The sequence below is a fragment of the Oncorhynchus mykiss genome, chromosome 1 (assembly GCF_057628025.1).
Source record: "Oncorhynchus mykiss isolate SJ-2025 chromosome 1, ASM5762802v1, whole genome shotgun sequence".
Classification (NCBI taxonomy): domain Eukaryota; kingdom Metazoa; phylum Chordata; class Actinopteri; order Salmoniformes; family Salmonidae; genus Oncorhynchus; species Oncorhynchus mykiss.
Genome location: NC_143022.1, coordinates 57,352,267 through 57,370,438, shown reverse-complemented (window position 1 = coordinate 57,370,438; position 18,172 = coordinate 57,352,267). Strand labels below are relative to the sequence as shown.

The 18,172-nt window shown below is 43.3% G+C and overlaps 1 protein-coding gene across 4 annotated transcripts in view; it reads right to left on the bottom strand.

Moving 5' to 3' along the window:
• LOC110532453 (reelin) overlaps positions 1 to 18,172 on the bottom strand; it is a 297,868-nt gene that overhangs the window by 83,356 nt on the left and 196,340 nt on the right. For all 4 annotated transcript variants that reach the window (XM_090234988.1, XM_090234991.1, XM_090234993.1 and 1 more), the window contains exons 21-24: positions 17,889 to 18,125; positions 17,231 to 17,423; positions 7,714 to 7,826; positions 6,654 to 6,791 (exon numbers count right to left, since the gene is read on the bottom strand). In XM_090234988.1, coding sequence (XP_090091114.1) covers positions 6,654 to 6,791; positions 7,714 to 7,826; positions 17,231 to 17,423; positions 17,889 to 18,125 — 681 coding nt within the window. The remainder of the gene's footprint in view (positions 1 to 6,653; positions 6,792 to 7,713; positions 7,827 to 17,230; positions 17,424 to 17,888; positions 18,126 to 18,172) is intronic.

Here is an 18,172-nt window from a genome sequence, read left to right as displayed (position 1 = left end):
GACTGTGCTGCTGCTCCAGTTTCAACTATTCTGCCTTATTATTATTCGACCATGCTGGTCATTTATGAACATTTGAACATCTTGACCATGTTTTGTTATAATCTCCACCCGGCACAGCCAGAAGAGGACTGGCCACCCCACATAGCCTGGTTCCTCTCTAGGTTTCTTCCTAGGTTTTGGCCTTTCTAGGGAGTTTTTCCTAGCCACCGTGCTTCTTCACCTGCATTGCTTGCTGTTTGGGGTTTTAGGCTGGGTTTCTGTACAGCACTTTGAGATATCAGCTGATGTACGAAGGGCTATATAAAATAAATTTGATTTGATTTGATTTGATCGGTAATACTAATTACAGAGAATCTTTGATAAAACTAAGTCTACAATTTAATGATAGTAAAGACACAACATTTATGACGCCCCCTGTCAGGAATCTAAGATAGAATTAGACTTTGCTGTGGAATTCTATATATCAATTGTGCAAACAGGATTGTACAAACAGACTGCTTTGTATACATTCAAATTGGTTGTGTGTGTGTTCCCATTTGAAGAGGCTACAGAGCGCCTCCAGTAGTGGTCTTTAGCATCAGAGCAATGAGTGATAAATTCCAGATTTAGTCCGTTAGGCAAAACGGTACTACTTCTGTCAGTCAATATTAATTAATAGAGCCAGTAAGGTTCGGAATTAGAGGATAGATCTTCGGAGTTTGAGCCGAAGTATTTCTGTCCGCCTACCGCCTACCGCACTAAACCAATGTGGACTGACTACAGGCATATTCGTATTATGTACCGTGTTGCTCCGGTCAACATAAAGCTAGCAAAGTATGCCGAATGGTTTAATGTGAGACGCCACTAGTAAACCCACCCTTTCCATGGTAAAAGGGAATAGAAGAATGTAGAATGTGATTTAGCTGGCACTAGAGGCTAAGCTAACAGAGGGAACATTTTTCTCTTCCTGTGTGCTGTTTAAATTCCTCCGCCTCGGAAGTCCCACCCTTTGTACTTCCGTTTGATTTCAGCATTCTGCATCACTGGTGGTAAAGAATCGCAAGTGTTGGAAATCCAAACGTGGATCACGTAAAAATAATCCAGCAATCTCAATTGCTTGGGTCTCATTCAATTTATTTATTTAAATTGTTGGACATACCTTTCTAGGTTCTTCCAATTAAATGAGACACCTTAAGCTTTGCAATAGTAACCTAGATGAACCAACTTCCCAGGTTAATTTAAAGTTTAATTCCCAGATAGCCTATTCAGATTTGATTATTCATTAATTTTGATCAATCAAATTTCTTCTTTCTTTCTGCAAAGCACAATCAATCAGTCCCGCCTCCAGCGGGAATCCCATATGGCTTTGGCCTGAGGGGAAAGTGTGCCATAGTGGTAAATGTACCTAACATTACCTTTATGATAATCCAGCAATCTCAATTGCTTGGGTATTATCGTCTCATTCAATTTATTTATTTAAACTGTCAAACATACATTTCTAGGTCTTCCAGTTAAATGAGACACTTTAAGCTTTGCAATAGTAACCTAGAAGAACCAACTTCCCAGGTTAATGTAAAGTTTAATTCCCAGATAGCCATAAAGATGGGCAAGATGTCCAGGTATGATTAATCATTATTGATTAATTCAATTTGCTTTTGCAAATTCATTCACGTCCAACTTCCACAGAACTGTCCAGTACTGATGGTTCATTACCGTCTATAAATAGGTTAAAATAGTCCCAATATATTCCAAAACCAAACTTTGGAAAATTAGGAAAAAATAAATTCCTTTCATAATGTTCTAATAATGTGCAAGCTATCAGAGGGGGTAGTCCCCACTCGCCCGCTAATTAGTGAACCTCCACCTGCAAATGGATTGATCTCTGACCTCAGCAGCGATACAAACCCTAATTATGCCATTAGTGGAAAAGCAGACAACAACGCTTTCCAAAATCAACCATCGGGCGCAGACCTCGTAAAGGTTCTCTCCAGTCTAGCCCTGATGTCTTGCCATCTGAGATTGGCATCTGTCCAATACCGCAGTGCACAGCTGAAGCACGAGCAGGTAATGGGAGACATAAAGGGACAGGTGGAGAGAACTGGAAAACCAATGACAAATGCAGAAAAGGGAAAAAATTCTGCTAACTATGGAACTGCTCTTAAAAACTGAACAATTAAATGTAATTGCAAAAACATGGGACGATGAACAAGCACAAGCTCTTCAACAAAATCGTCTTCTACAGGAACAAAATCGTATGCTACAGGAACAACTTGATTTATCCAAAACTAAATATGATGCAAGCAACCGGAGCTCTGTACTCACAGGAGTAAAGACGATAGGTTTCAGAGCTTGCCTCCCTCATGTGTCCCTCAGTCTTCTCCTCTTGGCCATTCGGCACTGAGTAATATTGCACCTCTTGGCCAACAACAACAACAAGGCTTGGCTTCTCCTCTTGGCCTTTCGGCCCCATTCTTTGCGCGGAATACCTTGACAAACTCATCAAAAATTTCCCCACCTTTGACCCCGTTCCAGGTCAGCCAAACGATACTGAGACGTTCCTAGCTGACATAGAGGATGCGTTGGATGGCTACCCGAATGCTACGGTTTCTGATAGGGTTTACCTGTTGAAGCAAACGTTGAATAGACACGTGACAAGGTTAATTCGTCTACAACAGCAACACGCGCTAAATGACTACGCTAAACTTGCCACAGCTTTGAAATTAGAATTCAGTGGTTCCGCGACTCGCAAACACGATAGGTCACTGGCTAACACCGTCAAACAAGCTCGGAACGAACACCCACGAGCTTACTATCATAGGCTTCGTTCAGCTTACTTTGGCCTACTCACTGAAACAGGCATGGAGGACCTGTTACCTTTTAAACAAATGTTCCTGTCGAACATGTATCCTGCCTTCATTACCTACTTGGGCCCTGCTGCCCACGTTGGCTTGCCTAAGTTACAACTCAGAAAGCTTGCAAGCACAGCTTTTGAGGCATCAAAAGCTCACAACACTAAAAGCCCTGACCACTTGGATTTGAAGTTTGACCAGGAGTACTCACTCCAGTTAGAGGGTGCATTATCAGGTATTGGAGCGTTGAGAGGTGACGCACAACAACAGTTTCTACCACAAAACCATGATTCCAATAACCTCCGCGGTCGAAATAACTGTAAAGTACGACGCCATCAACATGACTACCGCTACAATCGACCTGTTCGCTACGTTCCTGCACCCAACCCACAAAAAGTGTCAGAGCACTAGGGTAACAAAGGGGTGAAGGACGTTCAAAACGTAGACCAATATTCTCCAGAAGTTCCACTACGGGAAGAACTAAAGCAAGAACAATTTGAGAAAAGTCACAAGGACTAGACGGGGAATTAACGGACACCAGGTCCGCAGGAATTAACACCCATAGCAAGAACGTTAAAGTTCTAATTTCTCCCGCTCTCATTCAAGACCCTATCCAGGGCCAGCTTGATCAAGAAATAAGCCCCCAGGCTTTGTCTATAGACTGAGACAAAGGTGGCGAAGAAAAAGGTAAATCGCTTCGTTAAAGCCAAGCCCACTCAAAATCAGAAAAGTCAATCTGCTTCCACCTTGAACAGAAAGGGCATATCACGTCGTTGCGAGCGAACACTCCACTTTGTGGGGAATATGTCCACTAACCATGAATCTAAACGGCCATACCTGGGAACAGTCCTGGAGGACTGCTTAACTTGTCATGCACTAATTGATTCGGGTGCGACAATATCATTCATCTCTCAAACATGGTTTGTTGATCTCAAAAAGGCTTTGAAGCCAACTAAACGTTGGTTAAAAGTGGAACGATGCGACACTACACTTTGAGGGGTCACTCAGACTACCTCGCCTCTCACATTGAGAGTCATGCTGAAACTACACTTCAAGGACGTATCGCTCATTCACGCTGTGTATGTTACAAGCCTCGAAACTGCTACTTGGAGCAGACTTGATGTGTTACTGCCATTGATGGATTGGAAAACCAACCAGGTATGGTCATAGGCCACCGTGCCTTCTCCACTGACCACACTGTCTCCCCCTAACGCTAGCTGCAACGCAGTCATTCAAGAGGGGTATCTGTCGATAGCACCCCTTGGGAAAAAGATGTTTCAAAATCTCTTGGGGCAGAATCCATCAGCCAACCTGATTGACCATTCTTTTCATGATTTCAAGACAGCTGTCTCTGTGAATAAGCAACTTCCCTCCTCCTTGCAGTCGTGCAATACGATAGTTGTGATGAACTCCTCTTGCCCTTAGAACACCTCCGCAAGCACTGCGGCCGTCTCAGCAAGAAAAACAGTGAGGAGCAGAGTATACTCTGCTTCGGATGATACACCTTCCACTTTGTTGGGGACGGTCACCCCTTACAATGACACTAATGATGACTCCCACTGGTGAAACACTTTGCGATATCACAGACCTATATCCTCGTCTCAGTTCGCAGGTACTGAAGAGGTTGCCACACACGGATGCGGTGGTGACTGACATGCCTCTTGAGCGTTTTGAAGCACAAACACCAGGAGATTTGGTTGAAAGGTTACAGCCATTCTCAAAACGGGGTCGCTGAAAACTCGTAGATAGGGTCCGAACTTTTCATTTGCACCTCAGACACCAACACCACCCGCTGGTGGGGGGGTCCGGAGACACAAAGGGGGGGAATAGTAGCCCAGACCCATGATGAGCCTCATCGAGGCCGGTGGTGGGGTCGAGACTACGGACAACACCGTTCGAGGCCCCCAGACCATAAATCAAATCTAGTTGTAAACTCCCCTACGAGAACAGTGAGGAGCAGACAGGCCCCTAGACAGGGATTATCTTAGAATACATCTAAGATAGTACTGAGGTGTACCACACTGGTCGTAAAGGAAGTCCAGTGGACTTGTCCACCTCCAAAACAAATAGCAACAATAATCATTACTTGCCATGTGTAGGTTCAACTCCAATACAACTAGTAAAACGCTCCAATCATGTGTTCCGGTAGTATAATATTTCAGAATAAATTGGTAGGATAACTGGTCCCTTTGAGCACCAGTACCAATACCAGCGACAGTCAGTCTAGCTACAATCAGTAAGAAGGTTAGAGACCTAACCAATCAAATTACCCTTGACAATAGCGACATATGTTTCACTCAGAGTGCAACACGTGGAAGGGAATCTCCAGTGCACTCTTCCAATGGTTAACACACATGTCACTAATAAATAGAATCCTCCATTCAGGAGGAAAATTATTAGAAGTCATTAACCATGATTACACCACGTACCTCTGGTCCATTTTAATGATAGTAAAGACACGACAGCTGTCATCGAGGCAAAGGGTGGCTTCTTTGAAGAATCTCAAATATAAAATAGATTTAGATTTGCTTATCACTTTTTTGGTTACTACATGATTCCATAGGTGTTATTTCATAGTTTTGATGTCTTCACTATTATTCTACAATGTAGAAAATTGTAAAATATAGAAAAACCATACAATGAGTAGGTGTCTCCAAACTTTTGACTGGTACTGTATATCAAAAGAGCACAAGTTTGAGCATTTGTCCGTTAGGCCTATGGATTTGTTTTGTTTATCAGCACAAATTAGATTGCGCAATAAGTCCCACTCGTGGTCTTCTATAAATTGTTTTTGACAGATAGTAGTTTAGGAGGGAGTAACAAAAAATATATAGCAGTCAGAGTGCAGTATAACTGCAGTTCAACTGCAGTACAATGCAGTTATTCTGCAATTACTGCATACAAAATACCACAGTCGACTGCAGTTACTGTACTTTTACTGCAGTTTCCAAACTGCAATCTATGTTTGTAAGGGATAGGCTGGGATCCGCACTAAGCAGCTGTAGCATTTTTCACTGTCCATCCATGGGTCTCAAAAACAATGATTGATAGGCAGTTTACACTTCTTCAATCCAACCATTATTTGGTTAAAATACACCTATACATTTGTGAACAGCCACCCACGACAACTACAATCCGTAAGGCGCAAATAGGCCAAAGTGAGAGAGCAGCAGTGTGATTCACATCATTGTGATAACCGTATTGCCCGTAAACTACACCACTGCTGTCATCCTTACTTACCTCAAAGTGTTTAATCTTTGGAATCAGACAGCAGTTGCACCATTTGACTGTAGACTACAAAAGCCTATTCCTTCTCTTTTCCTGCGATCCATCAAACACATTTGGTGGTGTGTCATCATAGTGGTCTCTGACTCAGGTGGAACAAATTTGAACTTTTCTCGATGCTGATTTGAATGTCATTGAGAAAGCAGAAAGGTGTTAAAAATATTTTTCACAAACATCCTTTCTACATTTTCAACTAATCCTAGAAGTAATCATGTAGTTTTTCTAAATGATCTGTAATCTGATTACAATGTATTTTATGGTAACGTAACAAACTACAGTTTTTGTAATCAGATCACATGTAACGGGTTACATGTAAACTCCCAACCCTGTGCGCCCTCTACTGGGTATTAGAATGATCAACACGCGCAAGGCATCTTCAGATGGTTTTCTGTTTCTGGCAAGGTAAAAAGTCATGTATTGAGTTAGTTTCCTCGCTAAGTAACACTGTAAGTTAACAAGTTACTTTTAATGGAAGTAATGTTGTAACGTAAAAAAAGTTACCTTTAAAAGTAAAGTTCCCCAACAGTGGCCCTCACTGACCTGCAGTGTCCGTGGTCGCACCATCCGTGTCCGTGGCACATCTGAAGGCACTGCTGTCCGATGTAGATGTCGTCCAGAGCCCATTCATCCTGCTCTCCATAGTAGTTCTGGATCCAACGGAACCGCGTGGCACTGGACCTGCACACACAGACAACAATCAGACACATCAAAGAGAACCAAACCATCCTGCATGTATTGTTAGCACAGCTCATAAGCAAATGTCAGGACCAGGATATACATTTGGTGAGCAGGAATACCAACAGAGTTGATGAAATGGGCATTGGCAGATTGTTAAAAACACAAATGGAGAAATAATATGCTTGAACACCACATTTTATAAAACTTCAGAACACTAATGAGACTGGGGAGGTGACACGGATCAATATAGGATCCATCCATACTATATCATCGTTTTTGTTGTTTTACCGTCCATGATGGAGGTGCTCCATCACCTGTGTAACTATATACAAGCATGTGTGTCTGAGTACCAGTGGATTATGTCTGTGAATTGAAAGTGCACCCCCACCTAGACCCCTAATGTGTATTTTAGTGCATGGCCCTGCATGTGTGATGGTGATGGATGGTGGAGCCAACACGCCCAATTAGGTTTATTTGTTACAGTCAGAGCAGTCAAAGCAGGTTAGTTCCCTGCAATAGTGACCCAAAATCGACCCAGAGGTAGCCAGGAATCCTTCATGAATGAGATGAGATCAGAAAACCTTTATTTAAGTCCATAGGGCTGGGGAGGGGAGGGTAGAGGAAGGGATGGGGTGGGGATAGGGAGACAGGAATATTGGTTGTAGGTCAGAGTCTCCTCAGGGAGAGGGGAGTGGGAGGTGTGTGTGAATATCTGAGTGTTCATATTGTGTGTGTGTGTGTGTGTGTGTGTGTGTGTGTGTGTGTGTGTGTGTGTGTGTGTGTGTGTGTGTGTGTGTGTGCGCGCACGTGCACTGTGGGCCCAATTCAGAGTTGAGATGAATGTGCTGAACTCAGACTTTCGTAAAGCATTCTGTCAATGGGTATACCAACCTGTATGGATGAAAGAATGTGTGTTACCCACCATGCTCTATGAGGCAGGGGCAGAGTGATGCGTCTCCAGTCAGTGAACTCAGAGGGATGGTACACACTGGGAGCAGTGAACTCTGAACAGCTGGGCATCCCTGGTAGGCAAGCCTGGGAAGGGGAGAAAATATTCAGTCAACTCTGTAACACACCATATCAATACATCTGACAGTATAGACAAAGTTCATTATTCCAGTAACTACATATTTTATGGTTGTTATACCTACATCAGATAATTGCACTTATTGTATGTGGCTTTAGATTAATACCGTCTGCTAAACTAATGTATGGCAGCATCAGTTCCACAAAAGAGCTGTAAAAAAGCTCTGGAGAGTAGCTCAGTCAGTCCCACTAACAACTGTTATCATAAACAGACCTAATACCGGAGAATGCCCTCAAAGCTCACAATAAGCTAATGACCCTGAGACTAAACATCTCCCTCTGCATCTGGATCCTGGACTTCCTGATGGGCCGCCCCCAGGTGGTAAGCGTAGGTAACAACACATCCGCTAGGCTGATCCTCAACAAAGGGGCCCCTCAGAGGTGCGTGCTCAGCCCCCTCCTGTATTCTCTGTTCACTCACGACTGCACGGCCAGGCACGACTCCAACACCATCATTAAATTTGCTGATGACAAAACAGTGGTAGACCTGATCACTGACAACAACGAGACAGCCTATAGGGAGGAGGTCAAAGATCTGGTCGGGTGTAGCCAGGACAACAACTTCTCCCTCAATGTGATCAAGATAAAGGAGATGTTTGTGGACTACAGGAAAAAGAGGACTGAGCACACCCCCATTCTCATCGACATGGTTGCAGTGGAGCAGGTTGAGAGCTTCAAGTTCCTTGGTGTCCACATCACCAACAAACTAACATGGTCCAAGCACATCAAGACAGATTGTCAAAGACTCCAGCCACCCTAGTCATAGACTGTTCTCTCTGCTACCGCAAGGCAAGCAGTACAGGAGCGCCAAGTCTAGGTCCAAGAGGCTTCTTAACAGCTTCAACCCCCAAGCCATAAGACTCCTGAACATCTAGTCAAATGGCTACCCCTCCCCTCTCCACACCATTGCCACCCTCTGTTGTCATCTATGCATAGTCACTTTAATAACTCTACCTTCATGTACATACCACAAATACTAACCGGCACCCCTTGTTTATACTGCTCTTTAATTACTTGTTACTTTTATCTCTTATTCTTTTTTGAAACTGCACTGCTGTTTGGGGCTTGTAAGGTGAAATGTTGTATACCTGTTGAAGTCGGCGCATGTGACTATTACAATTTGATTTGATTTGAATATGTGAGGAGACTTCATAGCATAACGCTATCGAAGGTACTTTAAAAGGTATACCATATCATACACTGCACTTGCAGAAGGATGACATTTTATTGTACCTTGGCCTTAGTGATATAGTTCATTTGTAGGAGACTCGTTCAATCTCCGAAGGTAGAAAAAAAAATTAAGAGGCTACTTTAGTTCTATATGAATATATATTATATTTATTTTCCCCCTTTGTGTTATTTTCTAGCAAGGGTGACTTACAGAAGAACGTTTCATCAAGTCATTAACAATAATGTAGGAATGGAACCTCACATCACATCAACACAATCCCTTTTGAATGGACAGCGGGCCCTTCAGACCAGGAACCCTAGTTGACCAGAAGAAGTCCCTTTTGAAATGGGGACCAGCAGGGCCAAGATATGACCCCAATCAGCCTACTATCTCATGTGTTCTAAACCAACCGGAAGAGCCCAAGCTGGAATCATTTTTTGCTCCAGTATACGACAGGGCAATAAAGCCCAAAACCAGATACTTCCTCTTGACCAAAGGTGGGATGCCTTTTTCTAAGACAATTATAATTGAATGTTATTTGTTGGGCAAAATATATATAGAATGTACAATATTGTATTTGCAAATTACAACAAAGTATTAATTAAAACACTTATTTCCAAAGTGGTTCTCGATTACTCAATGAATAATGGACCAAAATGTCATAAAACACCGTTCCAACAGCACACAAACATGAATGAATCATAGTCTCAAGTTTCTAAGTTTAATATTACATTTATATAAGTATTTAGACCCTTTACTCAGTGCTTTGTTGAAGTACCTTTGGCAGTGATTACAGCTCTATCAGGTTGGATGGGGAGCGTTGCTGCACAACTATTTTCAGGCCTCTCCAGCGATGTTTGACCAGGTTTAAGACCGTGCTCTGGCTGGGCCACTCAAGGACATTCAGAGACTTGTCCCGAAGCCACTCCTGCGTTGTCTTGGCTGTGTGCATAGGATCATTGTGCCGTTGGAAGGTTAACCTCACCCTAGTCTGAGGTCCTGAAACCTCTGGAGAAGGTTTTCATCAAGGATCTCTCTGTACTTTGCTCCGTTCATCTTTCCATCGATCCTGACTAGTCTCCCAGTCCATGCCGCTGAAAAATCTACCCCCAGAAATGGAGCCAGGTTTCCTCCAGACCTCAAGCTTGGAATTCAGGCCGAATAGTTTCATCAGACCAGAGAATCTGAGAGTCCTTTAGGTGCCTTTCGGCACACTCCAAGCGGGCTGTCATGTGCCTTTAACTGAGGAGTGGCTTCCGTCTGGCCACTTTTACATAAAGGCCTGATTGGTGGAGTGCTGCAGAGATGCATGTCCATCTGGAAGGTTCTCCCATCTCCACAGAGGAACTCTGGAGCTCTGTCAGAGTGACTTCTCCCCCTATTGCTCAGTTTGGCTGGGCAGCCAGCTCTAGGAAGAGTCTTCCAAACTTCTTCCATTTCAGAATGATGGAGGCCACTGTGTTCTTGGCGACCTTCAATATTGCAGAAACGTTTTGGTACCCATCCCCAGATCTGTACCTCGACACAATCCTGTCTCGGAGCTCTACGGACAATTCCTTCGACCTCATGGCTTCGTTTTTGCTCTGTCATGCACTGTCAACTGTGGTACTTTATATAGACAGGTGTATGCCTTTCCAAATCATGTCCAATCAATTGAGTTTACCACTGGTGGACTTCAAGTTGTGTTTATCTCAGGATGATCAATGGAAACAGGATTCACCTCAGTTCAATTTCAAGTTTCACTGTACATAGGCACTGTACATAAAAAGTGACTGGTTGTAGGATATACATAAATAGGTAAACAGGGCTGAAAGGGACTGGTAGTAGAATATACATAAATAGGTAAACAGGGCTGAAAGGGACTGGTAGTAGAATATACATAAATAGGTCAACAGGGCTGAAAGGGACTGGTAGTAGAATATACATAAATAGGTAAACAGGGCTGAAAGGGACTGGTAGTAGAATATACATAAATAGGTCAACAGGGCTGAAAGGGACTGGTAGTAGAATATACATAAATAGGTAAACAGGGCTGAAAAGTGACTGGTAGAAGGATATACATAAATAGGTAAACAGGGATGAAAAGTGTAATACTTATGGTAATACACTAATGGTAGTATTTACAGTACCAGTCAAAAGTTTGGACACACCTAAACATTCAAGAATTTCTCTTTATTTTGACTATTTTCTACAATATAGAATAATAGTGAATACATCAAAACCATAAAGTAACACATATGGAATCATGTAGTAACCAAAAAAGTGTTATTTTAATACTTGAGATTCTTCAAAGTAGCCACCATTTGCCTTGATGACAGCTTTACACACTTTGGCATTCAGTCAACCAGTTTCATGAGGAATACTTTTCCAACAGTCTTGAAGGAGTTCCCACATATGCTGAGCCCTTGTTGTCTCAATTGGGTTGAGGTCAGGTGATTGTGGAGGCCAGGTATTCTGATCCAGGTCCATCACCCTCCTTATTGGTCAAATAGCCCTTACACAGCCTGGAGGTGTGTTTTGGATTATTGTCCTGTTGAAAAACAAATGATAGTCCCACTAAGTGCAAATCAGATGGGATGGCGAATCGCTGCAGAATGCTGTGGTAGCCATGCTGGTTAAGTGTGCCTTGAATTCTAAATACATTTCTGACAACGTCAACAGCAAAGCACACCCACACCATTACACTTCCTCCTCCATACTTCACGGTGGGAACCACACATACAGAGGTCATCGGTTCAGCTACTCCGCTTCTCATAAAGAAATGGCGGTTGAAACTAAAAATCTTAAATTTGGACTAATCAGACAAAAGGACAGATTTCCACCAGTCTAATGTCCATTGCGCGTGTTTTTTGGCCCAAGCAAGTCACTTCTTCTTATTGGTGTCCTTTAAAGGGAAAGGGGGATACCTAGTCAGTTGTGGTTTCTTTGCAGAAAATCATTTTAGCAGCAGCATAGGTTGGGTCTGTGTGGGTAGAGACTTGTGGATTGGCACAGTGACATTGAGGATATTTTGTGGGAGAGGGAGAGCAGTAGTTGTTAGCCATTTAAAAGTCTTATGGCAAGGGGATAGAAGTTGTTTAGAAGTCTGTTTGTCTGAGCCTTGATGCACTGATAGCTCCTGCTGGACAGAAGCATGAAGAAAAGTTCATGTCTCAGGTGACTGGAGTCTTTGGACCTTTTCACAGCCTTTCTCAGACACCACCTGGCATGTACATCCTGGATGGCTGGGAGCTCACTGGGCCATCCACACCACCCTGTGTCAGACTTTCTGGTCATGGTTGGTGCAGTTGCCATAACAGACTGTACAAACAGTCTGGACAACCAGTCTGGATGCTCTCAACAGTGCAGCTGTAAAATCGTTTCAACCTCCTGAGGGAGAAGAGGTGTTGCTGTATTTTCTTCATGACAGTTCTATTGTGAGAGGACCATGTTAAGTCCTCAGAGATTCGGACACAAAGGAACTTGATGCTCTTGACCCTCTCCACCTCGATGTGGATGGGGGTGTAGATCTGTTGGGGCGGAATACAAATTGGAGTGGGACTAGGGTGTCTGGGAGGATGGAGGTGATGTGTGCCAGACCAGCCTTTCAAAGCACTTCATGATTTCCGATGTTAGTGCTACAAGGCGGTAGTCATTTTGGCAGGTAGCGTTCGAGTTCTTGGGGACAGGAATGATGGTGGTCAGCTTGAGACGTGGGGAAGACAGACTGTGACAAAGTGAGGTTGAAAATGACCGTGAAGATGCCTGCCAGCTGGTCTGCGTGTGCACTGAGATGTACCCTGGAATACGGTCGGTCCCCCTGGCTTTGTAAGTGTTGAGCATATTAAGAACCTTACTCACGTCAGCCTTGGAGGGCGAGATCCAGTCCTCTGAGATGGTGGGGGCGCTTGTGCATGGCTCGGTATTGTTATTGTCGAAGCGTGCATGAAATGCATTGAGTTCATCTGGTAGAGAGGCATCGTTGGATAGATCATGGCTAGGTCTACCTTTGTAATCCGTAAACGAGTGTAGCCCTGCCACATTCATCGAGCTTCGGAGCCGGTGTAATAGGATTCCACCTTATTCCTATATTGTCATTTTGCCTGTTTGATGGCTCTGCGGAGTTACCATACCACGGACATACCAACCCTAGGATAGGTCAGGGGAGACTTGGATGACTCTCTCCCCCTTTTCACGCTTGAAACAATAGGCAGAGTCAGATAGTTTGGTGGAACATTTTGAACACTAACCTCAAATGGAGGGAATAAAAGAATGAGGAACATTTCACACCTCAGTTCCAGTGAATGTCTTGGCTGTCACATGTAAATGTCGAGATGACTTCTGGACGAAGCACCAAAGGACTTACTCTTGCAAATTGTTATTTTTCAATTGAAGCCGAGCTAAGGATTCCAGATCACCAGCTCGCATCTAACTGATCCTGTCATGATCTCAGTCAACGATAGTGAACGCTATCATTCCTCGCCAAACCTCTTCGTTGGCCTCTACATGGCATCAGCGCATCTATCAATCCTCGCCAAACCTCTTTGTTGGCCTCTACCCGGCATCAGCGCATCTATCAATCCTCACCAAACCTTTTCGTTGGCCGCTACACGGCATCAGCGCATCTATCAATCCTCACCAAACCTCTTTGTTGGCCTCTACCCGGCATCAGCGCTTCTATCATTCCTCGCCAAACCACTTCATTGGTCTCTACCCGGCCTCAGCGCATCTCTGAGTCTCCAACCTCCCAGGACTCCAATCTCCGAGCTTGTGTGAAGCCAACTCACCACTGTCATCTGACCAAAGAACACCGTAACTATACATGAAATCACCCTTTCTCTCCTCAGCATTGCATTGATGTGTAATGTGTAGTTCTTTAGGTATAACACTTGTGTAGTCTTAACATTCTGTATACTCTGACCCGCCTGACCTTCCTTCACTAAACAGCTAAAATCTTAAACCCCAAATCTATTTTGCATGAAGAAACAACGTGTCATTCATCACAAACTTCGTGAACATCTAGGTTTTCTCAGAAAGACTGCATTTAATCAGTGAACACCACTCGTGTTTATTACAACACACCTGTCAAAATGGCTTTCTTTACTAATTAATTATTATTATTATTGTTGCTAAAGGTACTGCATAGGTGTAAACATACATTTTTTTAGCAAGCGATAGCACTTGTATAGCCTAAGAAAGTAGCAGAAATGTGCAGAAAGTAGTTTTGAATGCGTTTTATTGAAGGGAAACAATAAGTCTTTAACTTTTTTGGCAACATAGTGATATAAACTTATATGTATATATTGAGGAATTCAACTACAAAATACTAGTCTTGTTCCATTTTTTTAACCATTGCCCCCATCCACAAGGTGCATAAACAACAACTATAAATCAGAATGAAATAAGATAATCGATACAAAGAAACCGTTAAGAACATAAATCAATCATCTCTAATAAGCACACGTAGGACAGTTTGCAAGTGTGTGTGCATGGACAGATGCAGATGTATTTCTCACATGTGCAGCACACTGTATTTGTTTTACAGTCCTTCTTTGGGGGGCAGAATTGGCATCTCCTCCTCTTGCCTGCCTCAGATGCAGCCTCAGGTGGATCAGGACAAGATTCAGCCCCCTGAACAGCTTTCACAATTGATGCAGAGGCTGCTGTTCGGGGGAGGCATTCCCTTCTTTGAATGGTTATAAGTGCCTTTCCCAGCTGCTCCAGGAACACCCTCCTCTTGTTCTGCTTATCAGGCATTCAGGTAGGGTTGATCTTGTTCCACATCACGAAGGCATGTAAGAGGACATATCAATGATGTTATGGAAGATGACCAGGGGCTAGCGGACAGTCATCCGCTGGTCTTGACTCATGGTTATCAAATCGTAGCATTCTTGAGAAAGTGTGAAAGACTTTCAGTGGCATCGTGGCATGGAAAATCGCCCTTCCAGTCTCTGCATCACAGAGAACACATGTAGCCTCAGCTCGGGACCTATACACACCCGCTAAGATTAGCAGCCCTATGTAGGCTCGCAGGACAGTCTCCTCCATTCTTTTCCAGTTGTCTCCATATTTATGGAAACCCTCCAAATTTGTCATCTCCAGGATGATTTTTTCGATGGCTGGTGTGATGAACATGTAGAATGTTGAGGCGATGTCCTGGGCATGGGCAACTGCATGTCTCATGTGCCCTGGGGTCATCCTTATGACATGTTGTGCTGCCATCCTGCCATGGTTGTCATATGGTGACAAGCACCATGTTATTTTGCTGTTCTTTGACAAAAATGTCTCTCTTTCAGCTTGGGGGATTTCTTCTTCATCTGAAGATGATGCATTGTGCATAGTGCTCTGGGTTATATTCTTCCCCATCTTCTTCTTCAGATACTTCCTCCTTTTCTAAATCATTGTTCTCTTGTTCCTCCTGGACATCTGAAAAAAATCTGGTCGACGACCTATTGGTCACTGAAACGTGCACCATTGGCGTCAGCAAAGAGAGAACTGGGGGGGACTGTCATCTGCAGCACCTTTATAGCCCCTGTCTTCATTCCCCAGTTGTAAACAATTTCAATACATTTTTATTTTGTCAGATTCTTTATTTTTTTTGTCAGAATTTGTATTTATTTTGTCTGTGAACTTGAGTCATGTGTGGGTCGCGGAGGGAAGATGCTGCTTGTCTGAGTTCAATGAGTAGCACACAATCTCAATTTCTCTTGTGTGTGTGTCTTCGTGGTTTTTGTGGTGTGTAAATTATTTTATAACTGCCGGGTCAAAAATGACCCTAAGACAATCTTTGTACCCTGGTGGTGCACAGCTTAGATGGAAATATGAACAAAGGCAATGTTTCCCTTTTTCTAATGTTGGTGTCACTCTAGGAAAGGTCATCAGATTTCAAGTTGAAAAAATATAATTTAGGGGGTTTCCTCTGCTGTTAAACGTAGTGGCGGGTAATTTTTTACCCTTAAGACAACACAAGAGTGAAATTAAGTAACTGCTAAACTTTAACATTAGAACTGAACCACTTCTTGTCCCTTTTAAGTTGATTCCTCCAGTCACAATTCGTGACCACACCCTTCGCAGTATGCTCAATCCAAATTGAGAAAATACTCCTCCAGCAATTTCCTGGTAAACAACCTATTGACTTCATAATTTTCTCCTGTTAGTCATATGCCATTATCATCATTCATCCTGTAACCATTGATACTTTTTACTCTTTATTATTCTACTTTTGCATTTTACCTGTTGTTGTGTGTTTCTCTGATACAAAAGAAGCGCTACAAAACGGCACAAATTCACAAATCTGATATTGCGCTCATCAGATATACCTTCAGATAAATCAATGATTACAATTTTGTCCAATAATGGACTGGTGCCCTGATTCATAAAAAAAAAATATGAATCATCCTTAGAGATAAATTCACACATTTTTAGTAATAACTTGGCCAATATTCCATTTCAATAATATGAGCATCAATACAGAAAGGTAAAATGAGGACTGTTCTAAATTATATAACACGGGTGTAAAATCTTTGCTGTTCCTAATTTAAAAAATAAATAACCACATTCTAATCTACAGATTAACTAGACTCACACCCCTGAGCAAGTGTGCCACATTCCATGACTGTCAAACAGATAAAGTGATACACAGTGTACAAAACATTATGAACACCTGCTCTTTCCATGACATAGACTGACCAGGAGAATCCAGGTGAAAGGTATGATCCTCATTGATGTTAAATCCACTTCAATCATTGTTGATGATGGGGAAGAGACAGGTTGAAGACACATTTTCGACCTTGAGACAATTGAGACATGGATTGTGCATGTGTGCCATTCAGAGAGTGAATGGGCAAGACAAAAAATATTCAAGTGACTTTGTACGGGGTATGGTAGTAGGTGCCAGGCGTACCTGTTTGTGTCAAGAACTGCAACGCTGCTGGGGTTTTCACACTCAACCGTTTCTCGTGTGCATTAAAAATGGTTCACCACCCAAAGGACAGCCAGCCAACTTAACACAATTGTGGGAAGCATTGGAGTCAACATGGGCCAGCATCCCTGTGAAACGCTTTTGACACCTTGTGGAGTCCATATGCCGCTACGAATTGAGGCTGTTCTTAGGGCAAAGGAGGGGTGTTCTTAATTTTTGGGGCACTCAATGCATGTGTGCCTTTTATTGTTGATCATTCATTATATTTCACTACTTCTTCACCTCTTTGACCAGGTGCCAGGTCAGGCCATGATTGGTGGAGAACTCCAGGCGGACCTGTGTGTCGATGTGGGGGGAGGGGTCTCTGCCGCAGCCCATGACCAATGAGAACTGCAGTGTGTAGGAGGCTCCAATCTGCATGGACTGGGTCTCCACATAACGGATACTGGAGCCTGGGCTGGGCTCTCCTGAGAAACTACAGTACAATAAACGGTTAGCTAACACACATTAACAACACATAGAACTACTTATCCACATAGTGTCTACTGGAACAGGGGCCTGAAAAAAGTTCATATCTTGGCTCAATCTCAATCAAACCTCAATCTGAAGCAGAGGTGAATGGTTTTTACCAATACCTGTAAAGCTGTTGGTAATGTTTTTAGCAGTATTTGAGTAGATTACACAGGTACATACAATGTTTGTGATGACACTATACCCCGGGATAGTAGGTTGTGTTTTGTTCCGATAGCGTAAAAGCCCCCCCAAAAAAGATAATAGCAACGATTCAGCACCACTGAGATGGACTGCGACATAACTACAAGTATGTAGTTCAGCACCACATGACAGTGTACAGAAACCTTCTAAGGGCAACCTCTCTCCGCCTGAAGATAATGGGAAGTACTGTAGGCCGGAAAGTGAGAAACGCTTGTCTTTAGTATACCTGAGTGTCCAGTCGTGCTGGCAGTAGGGCTGGACGTGCCCCAGGTAGAAGCCCAGACTCTGAGTGACATCAAGTACATTACTGAAGTCCAGACTTATGGTGTTGAACAGCACAGAGGTCATAGTGATCTCATCCACTGCCCAAACGTCATGCCCACGCCCAGAGTGGTACGGCTGCCACCAACGGAACTGCACCCCAAACCTACGGGCACCGGGGGGTAACTCCACTGATACAATCCTGTAGAGGTGAGAAGGAAGGAGGCATGGAGGGGAGAGAATGAAGGG